General features: G+C 43.1%; 1 protein-coding gene across 9 annotated transcripts in view; it reads left to right on the top strand.

Moving 5' to 3' along the window:
- The window catches only part of LOC100451861 (RNA polymerase I-specific transcription initiation factor RRN3-like), an 88,399-nt gene that overhangs the window by 68,869 nt on the left and 5,036 nt on the right, over nt 1–14,494 (top strand). For 8 of the 9 annotated variants that reach the window (XM_063717579.1, XM_063717580.1, XM_054534693.2 and 5 more), the window contains 7 exons: nt 2,864–2,956; nt 4,686–4,824; nt 6,473–6,603; nt 8,307–8,437; nt 9,309–9,493; nt 11,291–11,399; nt 14,202–14,354. In XM_063717579.1, coding sequence (XP_063573649.1) covers nt 2,864–2,956; nt 4,686–4,824; nt 6,473–6,603; nt 8,307–8,437; nt 9,309–9,493; nt 11,291–11,399; nt 14,202–14,354 — 941 coding nt within the window. Of the gene's footprint in view, nt 1–2,863; nt 2,957–4,685; nt 4,825–6,472; nt 6,604–8,306; nt 8,438–9,308; nt 9,494–11,290; nt 11,400–14,201; nt 14,355–14,494 lie in introns of those variants that run through there. The other variant, XM_063717581.1, reaches the window with a different exon arrangement.

Raw genomic sequence — 14,494 nt, 5'->3', positions numbered from 1 at the left:
ATTAAATACATAGTTATCCAAATGTAAAAGTATGGTTGTGGAAAATGCTATGAATGAAACATACATTATGAGTTAGAGAACCTGATAGAATCACAGTGGGGTCAGGAAGGGATTCCTAAGGAAGTGATTTTTCCTGTTTGGCCTTTCTTAAGGGCAGATTATAATTGTAAACAGTTAAAACTTTGTTTAAGGAGGCCCGCACTAAGGTGCAGTGGGAATGAAAGGAAGTGGTAGATTCTAGTGACATTGTGAGGAAAGGTGAACTGGTCCTTGAGACTGGTTTGGAGGAGGGGAGGCAGACAGTAAGGGAAAGGAATCCTTCAAAGGTTGCTCACTGTGGAATCGAATCTTGGTGTTGCCATTAATGGTAGTTAGAAATATGAAGAGGAGGCTGGGCGTGGTGGCTCACGCATGTAATCCCAGCACTTTGGGAGGCCGAGGTGGGCGGATCACGAGGCTAGGAGATCGAGACCATCCTGGCTAACGTGGTGAAACTCTGTCTCATTAAAAATACAAAAACTTAGCCGGATATGGTGACGGGCACCTGTAGTCCCAGCTACTTGGGAGGCTGAGGCAGGAGAATGGCGTGAACCCGGGAGGCGGAGCTTGCAGTGAGCCGAGATCGCGCCACTGCGCTCCAGCCCAGGTGACAGAGCAAGACTCTGTCTCAAAAAAAAAAAAAAAAGAAAAGACATGAAGAGGAGGCAGATGGGAGAGTAGTTCCATCTTGGCCATGTTCAGTTGCTGGTGGGCAGCCTACCAGAGAATACTCACAGGCAGTCGTGGCTGCAGGTGGGGACCTGAGCATAAACCTTTGGAAAGATGCAGTTTAGGACAGGGGAGGAGAAGGGTGATCAGAAGTATGGGGAAAACCAAGAGTCTGGATGCTCAGGAGGGATCTGCCGGAAGAAGGAGTTTGGTCAGCAGCATCAGATACTGCTGTCATTTTTTAGAAGGATGAAAAGAGCAACAGTCCTTGGATTTAGTGGTTAGAAGGTAGTCTTTGTTGCTTTCTGGAGGACCATGTCAGTGAAGAGGCAGAAACTGCATTTCGGGAGAGGATGTGGATGGTGGGGAAGCAGAATTGGGGCTGTTAGAGGCCTTGGTGCAGGGTTGTGGTGGAAGGAGGGGATGGAGCAGGGCTAAGAGGCATGGTTTAGGAGTGGGGAGACGTGAGCAGGTTTGTGGACCGAGGGGAGAGGAGCTTTGGTGGAGGAAAACATTGATGCTATAGGAAAGCAGGAAGATGGAACGAGGTCTTAGAAGAGCTGGAGCTTGGGCTCACTGGTGCAGTGCTCACTTGGAGTTGCACCTCTCTGGCCAACTGGATACGTACTCTTTAGAGTCTTTCTCTGGTATATACGTAAGGAACATTTTAGAATGTTTACAAAGAAGGTCAAGCATAGATAATACAAAATGGCATGGTTTGAGTGGTATGTTAAGGTATCTGAATGGTGATATACCAAAATAAATACTGCATCATGCACATTTGGCTTGCAGTTCATCATTTTTCTGCTCAATTGATTGACGATATGTTTATTACACAATGTGTCTGTGAGTGTCTTGTGCATAGAGATTGTATTAGTCCGTTTTCACACTGCTGATAAAGACATAGCTGAGCCTGGGAAGAAAAAGAGATGTTTTTGTTTGTTGGTTGGTTGGTTGGTTGGTTGGTTTGAGATGGTGTCTCACTCTGTTGCCCAGGCTGGAGTGCAGTGGTGCGATCTCGGCTCACTGCAACCTCCACCTCCTGGGTTCAAGCAGTTCTTCTGCCTCAGCCTCCTGATTAGCTGGGATTACAGGCACGTGCCACCATGCCCAGCTAATTTTTTGTATTTTTAGTAGAGATGGGGTTTCACCATGTTAGCCAGGATGGTCTCAGTCTCCGGACCTCATGATCCGTCCACCTCGGCCTCCCAAAGTGCTGGGATTACAGGCGTGAGCCACTGCACCTGGCCAAAAAAGAGGTTTAATTGGACTTACAGTTCCACATGGCTGGGGAGGCCTCAGAATCATGGCGGGAGGTGAAAGGCACTTCTTACGTGGTGGCGGCAAGAGAAAATGAGGAAGATATAGAAGTGGAAACCCCTTATAAAACCATCAGATCTCGTGAGACTTATTTACTATTACGAGAACAGTATGGGGGAAACCGACCCCATGATTCAAATTACCTCCCACCGGTCCCCCCCCCAACATGTGGGACTTACAGGAGTACAATTCAAGATGAGTTTTGGGGCCGGGCGCGGTGGCTCACGCCTGTAATCCCAGTACTTTGGGAAGCTGAGGCGGGTGGATCACCTGAGGTCAGGAGTTCGAGACCAGCCTGACTAACATGGAGTAACCCCGTCTCTACTAAAAATACAAAATTAGCTGGGCACAGTGACACATGCCTGTAATCTCAGCTACTCGGGAGGCTGAGGCAGGAGAATCGCTTGAACCTGGGGGGCGGAGTTTGCGGTGAGCCGAGATCTTGCCATTGTATTCCAGCCTGGGCAACAAGAGCAAAACTCGGCCTCAAAAAAAAAAAAAGTGAGATTTGGGTGGGGACACAGAGCCAGACCATATCAGAGCTAGAATAAATGTTGAATTTGTTGAGGCTACCTGGCATAGAGCATCATGTGATAGTTGTCGATTTTATATAAGTATGTAGTGAAAGGGGCTTGGTTTATTATATTTAAATTCCTTCATGTCCTAGGTCAGTTTACAGGCTTGCACCAGAATTATGTATTGTATTGGAGTACAATATAAGGCACTAATCTGGACACCTTGAATGTGTGTATATCCGATGAATTTCCATCCCAAAATAACATAGTCGTATTTTTTAAATTCTTTTATTCTTTTTTTTTTTCTCCCTTTGTTATAGGTGAATGCATCCCGGCAGGATATTGAAGATGCTGAGGAAACAGCAACTCAAACTTGTGGTGGGACAGATTCCACAGAAGGATTGTTTAATATGGTTAGCAGTTTATTAATGAAAGTGGAGATGAAGTTTATCATAATCAAAGGGTGGAAACAGCTAGTGCTGCTCATCTTTGTTAAGGCTTTAGATTGAAAGAATTAAAATAGTTTAGCAAACTTGAAAATGATTCCTTATATGAGTAATTTGCTGCCATGTCATTTAGCACTTAGCGTAATTGGTTTATTTCCAAGGCTTTGAATTTGGGTTTGGTGAAGTACGTTTCACTTTTGTTCTTGTAACTTTCAGTGTTTGTTTTTGTAAGCCGGATGCTGTTTGTGAGGGCGTGGTTAATAGAAAAGCATACCTATTTAATTTCTGCATTTTACCACTTGTACACTTTGTAGCATTACTTCTTTTGGGTGGTATCTGAAGTTGGGGTCAGTGGAAGGAGAGTCTGAGACAGGGATTCAGGTGCCCTTGGGACAGAGGGTGTCAGGGAGCAGAAGAGGGCAGGGGAGCTAAGCGAGGGCCGGGTCTCACTTGGGAGGTCGCTACAGCCTGATCCCACCAGGCATTCTGGGGCATGGATTGGTCTACAGAGTTTGCTCCCAGCTTGAGACCAAGGAGATGTCATTTTCTGATGCCTTGTCAATCAGTCATTGGTTCTAAGAGGGTGGGGCTGGAAAGAGTGCAAGGGTGGTCCTGGCTCCTTTCTGCTCAGGGCAGTTCTGGAGAAAGTAGGCAGCTGTGAGCTGTTGGCCGCCAGTACTCACAGCAGCGGGGAGGTGGATATCCTGACCTGTAAAAGGGGGCCTGGCATCAAAAGCACCTGCCATGGTGGGCACCAGGAGCAGAGGTAGGGGGCATCTGTGATGTTTGCATGGATAGCTCTCGTTGGGTCTTCTCAATGAGAATCAGAAGCTGGTGCTGTGAGTCTTGGCTTTTATTTTAAATTTCACAGGTGGTTCTGGTTCACATCCCTGAATGAGACCCCTGCCTGGAAAGGTGTCTGCATTTCTTTCTTTCTTTTCTTTTCTTTTTTAATTTGAGACAGGGTCTCACTCTGTTGCCCAGGCTGGAGTGTGGTGGTGTGCGATCTTGGCCCACTCCAGCCTCGACCTCCTGGGCCCAAGTGATCTGCCCACCTCAGCCTCCCCGAGTAGCTGGGAATACAGTGCCGCCGCACCCGGCTACTTTTTTTCTATTTTTGTAGAGACGGGTCTCACTATGTTGCCCAGGCTGGTCTCAAGTTCCTGAGCTCAAGTGATCCTCCTGCCTTGGCCTCCCAAAGTGTTGGCAATTATAGGTGTGAGCCACTGTGCATGGTCCATATCTTTGTTTTAGTTCTTTTTTTTTTTTTTTTTTTTTTTTTTTTTTTTTTTTTTTTTTTTTTTTTGGTGGGGCACAGAGTCTTCCTCTGTTCCCCAGGCTGGAGCACACAAACTCGGCTCACTGTAGCCTCCTCCACCTCCCTGTTCAAGCTATTTTCCTGCCTCTGCCTCCTGAGTAACTGGAATTACAGGCGTGCGCCACCATACCTGGCTAGTTTTTGTATTTTTTGTAGAGACGGAGTTTTACCATGTTGGCCAGGCTGGTCTCGAACTCCTGACCTCAAGTGATCCCCCCAACCTCTGCTTCCCAAAGTGCTGGGATTATAGATGTGAGCCGCTTTCCCCAGACTCTTTGTTTTATCTTTTAAAGGAAATAATCACTTATGACGGTTTTCCTACTAAACCACTTTCACATTGAATTTTTTAACGTTAGTATTTACTTTTTTTCTTCAAAGGATGAAGATGAAGAAACTGAACATGAAACAAAGGCTGGTCCTGAACGGCTTGACCAGATGGTGCATCCTGTAGCCGAGTGCCTGGACATCCTGATGTCTTTGGTTTTGTCCTACATGAAGGATGTCTGCTATGTAGATGGTAAATCACAGTAGCTACTGTTTATTGAACACCTGCAGTGTACCTGGCTTTGTGCTGGGCATTTTCCATCCATTATCTCTAGTACTAATAAAAATCCTGTAAAAATATCTATTGAGTATGAGTTTAAGATGATTTAAAGAGGTCAAGTTACTTGCCAGTCACATAGCTTGAAAATGGGACTGGGATTCTGGCTGAGTTATATTTGTCTTCTGTCTTTTCACTGATTGTTGTATTGAAAGATTATATATGGAGTTTGGCCAGTTTTAGATCAAATTACACTCAAGTTGCTGAATGCATTTAAGAATGATGTAGGGGGCACTAATATGTGGTGCTCTGTTATGTATTGAGTTTAGAGGGTCTTTGCCTGGCACCATTGTTGTGCTAGTGTTAGTACTATATGTGCTTCTTGCCTTCGTGGAACTTTAAAGGCTTTGCCAGGCAAAAACAGAATGTTTTTCCATTCACATTGCTAAGATTTAAGATGAGCTCAGTGAGTCAGAATAATAGAACTGGAATCTGAGTTGACTGCATTACTGTTTTAACGGTCTTGCTGTTATAAAAATAATACATGTTGATTAGAGAATTTGGAAACTACAGGAAAGGATAAAAACAATTTAAATGGCCACATTTCTACTATTCAGAGAACCATTATGAGCATTTTGAAGTTTGACTTTTTTCCCTTTTCTGTTAGCGTCTGTATATGTAGGAGAGTATTTTTTAGTGAATTTGGGTGTCACACTAAACGTTAAGTGTTTCATAATCTGCCCTTTACATGGATGCTGAAGATAAACATTTTCTCATATCATTGCCTGTTTTAAAACAATTGTTATTGAATCCCAGCACTTAGGCCACGGTGGGAGGATCGCTGAGGCCAGGAGTTCAAGACTAACTAGCCTGGGCAACATAACAAGACCCCATCTCTAAAAAAAAAAATTGTAATAATAAATGTTACTGATCACGTGGGTTTAACTGTCTTTTACTGTTTTCACCATGATAAGTAACAGTTGTAATGAACATCCTTGTGCCTATATATTCAGCTGTTTACTAACAGTAAAATAATTGGATCAGAGGTCTTTTGCTACACGAATTATAGACTTGCCCTTCAGAAGGATTTGCATTTCTGACCTTGCCACAGTGTGTGAGGTGAGGGCCTGCTTCCTTGCAGGTGTTAGATTATTATATTCAGAGGAAAATCTGTGTAAACTAAAAGTAGCACTTTGTTTTAACCATATTTTAATGGATAATGTCTTTCTTTCTTTCTTTTTTTTTTAATAGACACGGTCTTACTCTGTAACCCAGGCTGGAATGCAGTCGCACAAACATGGCTTACTGCAGCCTTGACCTCCTGGGCTCAAGCGGTTCATCTGCCTCAGCCTCCCATGTAGCTGGGATCACAGGCGTGCCACCATGCCTGGCTAATTTTTTGATTTTTTGTAGAGACAGAGCTTCCCTGTGTTGCCCAGGCTGCCCTTGAACTCCTGGGCTCCCTCCCACTTTGGCCTCTCAAAGTGCTAGGATTGCAGGCAGGAGCCACTGTGCCTGGCTGGATAATGTTGTTTTTTAATGGTGTTGTGTTTATAAAAAATATGGCAGATGAAACTTGAAAATATGTCTTTATAAAAACTGAGATGCCAGATTTTCTCCATAGGTCAGGTTGATAACGGCAAAACAAAGGATCTATATCGCGACCTGATAAACATCTTTGACAAACTCCTGTTGCCCACCCATGCCTCCTGCCACGTACAGTTTTTCATGTTTTACCTCTGTAGTTTCAAATTGGTGAGTAACAATGTGATTAACATTATCTTAGCTTATTTTGTTTTTGCCCGAAAATTTTCCCTAAAAACTGGGGTGGACGGAGACCATGAAGTAAATAATTCTTTTCCTTGAACTTACTTGCTAGTCTGCTTAATAAAATCGCATTCTCCTTCCTTTTTTTGTTTTTTTTCCTTTCTTTTTTGAGACACAGTCTCGCTCTGCTGCCCACTGCTGCAACCTCCACCTCTTGGGCTCAACAGACTCTCAGTCCTTACCCTCTCAAGTAGCTGGGACCACAGGTTACCATGCCTGGCTAATTTTTGTATTTTTAGAAGAGGCGGGGTTTCGCCATGTTGGCCAGACTGGTCTTGAACTCCTGACCGCAGGTGATCTGCCCGCCCCCTGCCCTGCAAAGCGTTGGGATTACAGGTGTGAACAACTGTGCCTGGCCCACGTTCCCTTCTCAGTACACTTGGAGAGAAAAGAGATTGCCGCCTGCCAGCCCAGCTAGGTGCTCCGAAAATGTCATCCTGCCTTTTGGTCACTAGGTGGTGCTCTTCCCTTAAGCCTTTCTCTATTAAAATCTCACATGGGGTAATTAACTGTATTTCCTTTATTCTTTCCAAGGGTCAAGTTGTAACTAGCCCAAACCAACTTATTAATCTAGAGTTTTAAAAACTTTAGACTTTGTCTTTTCTTCTTTTTTTTTTTTTTTTGGTGGGGGAAAGAATGTAGAAGGCTTTTCCTTCTCTGCAACGATTTTGTGTCTTCCTAGAGGTCAGGAGAGTGTTGGCATGGGAAAGAAGGTTGAATTCATTCTGCCCAAATGGGTGTGCCTAGGTTTAGACCAGCGCTATTTAGGAGAAGTTGGAAGTCACACCCTTTGGTGAGAAGCTGTGTCAGTTTTTTTCATGATTGGCATAATTAACTCAAATACCAGCTGTACGTTAGTCCGTATTTCTGTTCATGGTTGAGTTCAGTGTGTCCAGAGACTGGAAGGTGCTTTGCACTCACAGGAGTGCCCATTTGGAGCTCCATGGGCTGTGAATTATTGTTGGTCACCAGTTCTGGCTGACACTGGAATCACTTGGAGAGTTTTTGTAATATGTGGATTCCAAAGCCCTATCACAAACCTATTGAATTTGTACCTCCCAGGTTGAATTTTTTGTTGTTTTTTGTTTGTTTGTTTGTTTGTTTGTTTGTTTTTTGAGATGGAGTCTCACTCTGTCACCCAGGCTGGAGTGTAGTAGCATGATCTCAGCTCACTGCAACCTCTGCCTCCTGGGTTCAAGCAATTCTCCTGCCTCAGCCTCCCAAGTAGCTGGGATTACAGGCACCTGCCACCACGCCTGGCTAATTTTTGTATTTTTAGTAGAGACAGGGTTTCTCCATGTTGGCCAGGCTGGTCTCGAGCTTCTGACCTTGGGCGATCCACCCACCTCGGCCTCCCAAAGTGCTGGGATTACAGGCGTGAGCCACTGCGCCTGGCCCCGGGTTGATTTTGATGCTTAGCTAGGTTTGGGATCCATTGAATTATTTAACACCTGAGGTGCCTTTTGTTTTTAATGTTATTCTCTCAACGTGTTTTAAAAATGAAGCCCATGAGATACTTATGAGGTAGTAGAACTTTTCCCCACATTGGTGAAGTAAAAATCTTGGGATTTTGATAGCCAGATTATCTTAGGCATTAAAAAAGATCACACTGACGCCCTCTCTTTTTATAGGGATTCGCAGAGGCATTTTTGGAACATCTCTGGAAGAAATTGCAGGATCCAAGTAATCCTGCCATCATCAGGCAGGCTGCTGGAAATTATATTGGAAGCTTTTTGGCAAGAGCTAAATTTATTCCTCTTATGTAAGTAGCCTAATTTTCCGAGTACTTTTTAATATCATGCTTTAAAAAGAGTATAGCATTGTCTCAAGTCAGAAATATCTCCCTTATTTTTTTGGCATGTTTTTAAAGTGAATAAAATCCCTACTCTGTGCAAGATGTTTATATTTCTAAGTGGTGATTTTAGAATAAAGTGTCTCCTTTTTTATATATAAAACCCTGTATGTAAGGCTTTTGTCATCTCTTTTGTGTGGTTGCACTTAAAGATCCATTTGTTTTATGGATAGAGGACAGAGTTGTATACTGTTTTGATTCTTTTTGTAGGTTTGTCATTTTTTCATTTGCATTCCGAATCTATTGTATCTGTTAGAGCTGAAGAAAAACCCTTTTAAAGGTAATAGACCTATCTAGGAGGCCAGTTTCTTCCAGTGGCCCATGAAGATATCTTTGGACAAGGATGCTGTTGAAACCCTTCCCCAGCCACAAAATTATTCACCATAGGACTTGACTAGGATGCATCGGGGAATACTGAAGTCCGCCAGACTGTCTTTCTCTTGAGAGGTGTTGGTGAACGTGTCCTATTTGGCCAGTCACCCTAAGAGGGGTACCTTTGAGATGGATAGGAGAACCTGCTTTCCATCCCTTGGGACGTTCTTAGGGGCTCACCTGTTCCTAGAAGGTCAGAGCTACTCTGCCTTGTAATTGGAAGGTTGTCTTCTTACGCACCCATCCTTATCCTTCCTTTCTTTGCTTTTCCTCTGTACCCATGAGTATTATTTAAAGAAACCTATGAACTTACTTAGCATGGTTTGTAATGAAAGGCAGTTATGTGTTTTTATGTTATTCTGGTTTTTTTATGAAGTGTAAAGTTGACTTGAATTTTTCTTTTCTCTAGTACTGTAAGATCATGCCTAGATCTTTTGGTTAACTGGCTGCACATATACCTTAATAACCAGGATTCGGGAACAAAGGCATTCTGTGATGTTGCTCTCCATGGACCATTTTACTCAGCCTGCCAAGCTGTGTTCTACACCTTTGTTTTTAGACACAAGCAGCTTTTGAGCGGAAACCTGAAAGAAGGTCAGTGTTGTGGGAGTGCTGGACTGGATTTTCCTTGTGTTCTTGTCACCCTTGAGAATGGTGATTCATTACTTTTTTGAGATTTTTATAAAAACTGGATTCAGAAAACTGCATGTACACTCAAACTTTTAATAATAATTTCAAGCAGCTCATAGGCCCCTACAAACCCCTTAAGATAGATTTGAGCTGGAGAACCCTACAAACCCCTTAAGATGGATTTGAGGTTAAGAAAGAGGTTTCTGCCTTTGAAGGTTTGAAATGTGAAGATGTCTCCAGAGGTGAGGCTGAGCCCTGGGCTGTGCCAGCGCCCTGTACAAAACTTCAGTTGGATGCACCTTCTCTTTGTTGTCCTTGTAACAGCCTAGTAAATGGCAGGTATTCTCCCTTTACAGACAGCACCAAAGCACAAGAAAGTCATTTTCCCAAGATCACATGGTTACTGGCAGGATTAGAAAACTGAAGCCAGGTTGGGCTGACCCTAAAGTTTGAGTTTATGTAGATTAAACTCTGCCTGGAGCCTTGAGACTTAATTGACCATTATTGTTTTGCTAATTTCTAAGAGTTACTTATAATTCAAATCTATCAGTTGAAACTTACTAGATTAGTATATTTTAGTTGAAGAGAGTCTCCAAGAACAGTATTTATAAGTCATTGTAAATTGTTCTGTTTATGTTTATGAATAATTCACATGGTTTGGTGGGTCACTTCCTCTAAACTGGGGTCTCTCAACCCTGCACGATTGCCATTTGGGCTGCATCATCCTTCATCGTTGGGGGCTGTCCTCTGCACTGTAGGATGTTTAACAGCCTCCACCTACTAGCTGCCAAGAGCAGTCCCCGACCACCCCCAGCTGTGACACCTAAAACTGTCTCCAGATACTGCCAGGTGTCCTCTGCGGGGGTCGCAGTCTCTTTGGGTTAACAGCCACAGCTCTAAACTGAAAGTTGTACGTGTTGCATTATATATGTTTACCTACATCCTACATGCTTCTAGAAGATGTTGTATGAACTAGTAGGATGAGGTTTTATCACAAGGTAAGTAAATACAAGCTCTGCTTTTCTTTGTATAAATTAATGCCAGGAATCTGAATTAAATATCTTGTTTTTGTAAGCTGTGACATCCCATTTAGGTAATTTTTATTGAAATATGCATCAAAGAAACTCCTAAGAAAATACACTTAAGTACAAGTTGGTCAGCTTGCCTCTTAAAATAAATGTGATGTCTTTATTTTACTCATGTAGGAAAGAATTATATTCATTAAGTCTAAGAAAGTGGTTTCTGTCTAAATTTGCCTTCTGTTGAGGTAGAAGGCAAATTTGGAGTTTTCTTGTTTAGAAAAAAAACTACAAATGATTACTGTGCACCTGAAAACAGCACTCAGCTTCACTAACAAGACTTGCAAGCTAGAATCAAATTGCTGTTTTGTTTTGTTGCCTGTCGTGATTGTTAGCTGAAACCAAATCACAAGATCTTTTTCTCCCTCTGTATTAACTCAGCCTACACTGAGCTTACAAGCGTATGAACTTCACATTGTCGTGGAATCTTACAGCCTGCTACTTCCTAAGTTTTCTTTAGAGAAGCTGCCTTGGTGACCAATGAATGTGGTTAGCCTAGTGATATTCTTCTGGGCCATATACTGTGTGACTATCTGCATGGACCTTTATTTAAAGCATTTCTGCAAAAAATTTTTTTAAGTTTTTTTTTAAATGTGTGATAATTTGTGCTTTTAAAGATATCTTACACTTTTCACTTATTTGTACCTTTAAAAAAATCTTTTTTTTTTTTTTTAAACCAAAGGTTTGCGGTATCTTCAGAGTCTGAATTTTGAGCGGATAGTGATGAGCCAGCTAAATCCCCTGAAGATTTGCCTGCCCTCAGTGGTTAACTTTTTTGCTGCAATCACAAAGTAAGTTATTTACGCTTTCTTGATGGGAGTTATTTAAAATATTTTTATTTATGTTTATCTAGTATTGTAAGAGTCTGTTAAATTTCTATGAAATTAGTAACATTATAAAAGGCCAGGCGTGGTGGCTGACGCCTGTAATCTCAACATTTTGGGAGGCTGAGGTGGGAGGATTGCTTGAGGCCAGGAGTTAAAAGACCAGCCTGAGCAACATAGTGAGACCCTATCTCTACAAAAAAATTTTAAAAATTAGCTGGGTGTGGTTGCCTGTGTCTGTAGTCCCAACTACTCAGGAGGCTGAGGTAGGAGGATCACTTGAGCCCAGGAGGTCAAGGATGCAGTGAGCCCTGATTGTACCACTGCACTCCAGTCTGGGGTCCAGAATGAGACCCTGTCTCTTAAACAAACAAAAACAACCCAGTCCTTGCAGGAAATACTGTGATACAGCTATTGGTTTTATACTTTGATGGCAATGGAAATTGCTACTACTTCTTATCCAAAGGGCAGCCCTTTGAAATAAGTATGGCAACCAGTAAGCTGAGAGGGGCAAAGCCATAGATGCTTACTAGAGTGACTGCTGTAATAGTAATAGAAATAAACTGGACATGAGGCAAATGTTGACCTGTAAGAGATTGGTTTAGAGAGTTCTGTTCTCTCAGGTCTGGTAGCTATGGCTAATCCATAGCCTTTCCTCTGTGCCAGGCAGTTCTAAGCACTTTACATAGAACTCATTTGATCCTCAAACAGCCCTCTAGGATGAAACCCTGTTTATCAATGGGGAGGTGGAGGTACAGAGAGGTGAAATCACTTGCCTAAAGTCATAGAGCTAGACTGGCAGCACAGATTTAAATGTAGTCTGGCTCCTTTGTAAGCTTTCACTAAGTTATTCTGCTTTATGGAGAAAGCGAATTGGAGAATTGAATATTCAATGAGGATATTTAGGCCGGATCATAGCTTAAAATCTTCAACAGATAAGAGCCAGCAGCTTGCTGAGCTCCGTCAGCCTCTTTAGTTCTCCTTTGCTAGGCGTCTGGTTCAAGGTGTCCTCTCTTCTGAGTCTCAGTGATAGTAAAGGATTAGGAAAAGGCATAAAGAGACCAATAAGCAACGGCGGTGAGTGGGTGGAGGCTTCAGCACGTTGGTTAAGATGGTGAGCAGCTCGAAGAGTGAGGATGGATGAAGCAAAGCAGAGGCCGCTGCCCCTGGTATGTTCTCAGGGTGGGGTCAGAGGACTGCATTTGTGAACCATCTGGTCCAGGGGCTCTCGATTTGGGGTTGGCATGTGCATTGGAGGCACAGAGTGTGATGCGATGTGAGGCTAAGAGCAGGGGATTGAAATAAAAGTCTCTGCCTAGGTACAGATATGGTAAATAAAGGTGTGTACCATTCTGTAGCTGTTGCTTTTGCCTGCTTGATGGTTTTGAGATTGAACCATATTGACACAAAGCTTTATTTTGATTTTAACTGCTCTGTTATGTTCTGGGAATCTTTTTTATTGAGTCTTTGTTGGGATTTCATCTGTTAGTTTTTGTCTTTTTTTTTTTTTTTTTTTTTTTTGAGACAGGGTCTTGCTCTGTCACCCAGGCTGGAGTGCAGTGGCGTGATCTTAGCTCACTACAACCACCACCTCCCAGGCTCATGCAGTTCTCCTGCCTCAGCCTCCCGAATAGCTGGGACTACAGGTGCCTGCCACCACGCCCAGCTAATTTTTGTATTTTTAGTAGAGACGGGGTTTCACCATGTTGACCAGGCTGGTCTCAAACTCCTGAGCTCAAGTGAACCGCCTGCCTCAACCTCCCAAAGTGCTGGGATTACAGGTGTGAGCCACCGTGCCCAGCCGGCTGTGTTAGTGTTTTAGTGCTCAGGAACATTCTTGTATGTGTGTCCTTGTGTGTGGGCACACGCTTCCTTGTCACACACCCAGAAGTGCGGTCAGCTGCGGGGTTGTAGGAGATGCAGATCTTCAACTTTACCTGATAGTGCAAATCACCCTCCAGTGTGGTTTTGCTGATGTGTCCTCCACCAGGAGGAGGGGTCAAGTGCTGTGAGCCTGGGCTAACAGGACAGAAATCAAAGTATGTGGCTTGAAGTTGCCACGGTGACCTGAGAACCTGAGATGGAGAGTGACAGAAGTGAGGTCTAAGTCCTCATCTTGGAGAAGCTGTCCAATAAATAATTTTTCAAGTTGCTCAATCATTTAGAGACAACTACTAGAAAAATTAAAAACATAATTGTCTTTTTTTATTTTATGTTTTCTTCTATGCATTTAACTGTTCTCACTCAGCATGCCCAGTCCTTTCTGTGCCTGTTTTTGAGGTCATGACTTAGTCAACCCCGTGTCCCTCCTTCAGTAAAGGCTTATTTCTTCTTGAGTGCTTCTTCAGCAAGTCTCTTCACCAGCCACTATTTCCTCCTGAGTAACTCCTGAATCCCTCTTCCACCAACCTTCTAATTCTTTTGCAAACAGTAAAAATAAAGACACCTATAGTTATGTAATCTAAAAGTTTTGCCTTGCAAACATTTATTTTTAATGAATAATATCTATTACTCATTAAAATATAAGCCCAGTTTTACATTCTGAGTGACAGCCACATTTTCTTTCTCCTTAGCAAACTTGCAAATAGAAGACCCACAGAACGGTACCCTAAAAGTGGTACTTTCTGCTTTATATTGTTATTTTTACTAGCACTTGTTACATTCAGCAATTTCTCTGTGGTAGGTACAGTTGTCACACGCAGCTCACATCCCCACAGAGTCACTCCAGCATGTTAATGCCTCTGTCTGTGTTGTTTTTTTGTTCCACAGTAAGTACCAGCTTGTCTTCTGCTACACCATCATTGAGAGGAACAATCGCCAGATGCTGCCAGTCATTAGGAGTACCGCTGGAGGAGACTCGGTGCAGACCTGCACAAACCCGCTGGACACCTTCTTCCCCTTTGATCCCTGTGTGCTGAAGAGGTAGGTACTTTTAAACATTGACACTGGAGGAGGTGGATTTTTTTTTCTTTTTGAGACGGAGTCTCGCTCTGTCGCCCAGGCTGGAGTGCGGTGGTGTGATCTCGGCTCACCGCAAGCTCCGCCTCCTGGGTTCACGCCAT

The sequence above is a fragment of the Pongo abelii genome, chromosome 18, assembly GCF_028885655.2.
Source record: "Pongo abelii isolate AG06213 chromosome 18, NHGRI_mPonAbe1-v2.0_pri, whole genome shotgun sequence".
NCBI classification, from domain to species: Eukaryota; Metazoa; Chordata; class Mammalia; order Primates; family Hominidae; genus Pongo; species Pongo abelii.
This window is presented reverse-complemented; position numbering and strand designations above follow the sequence as displayed.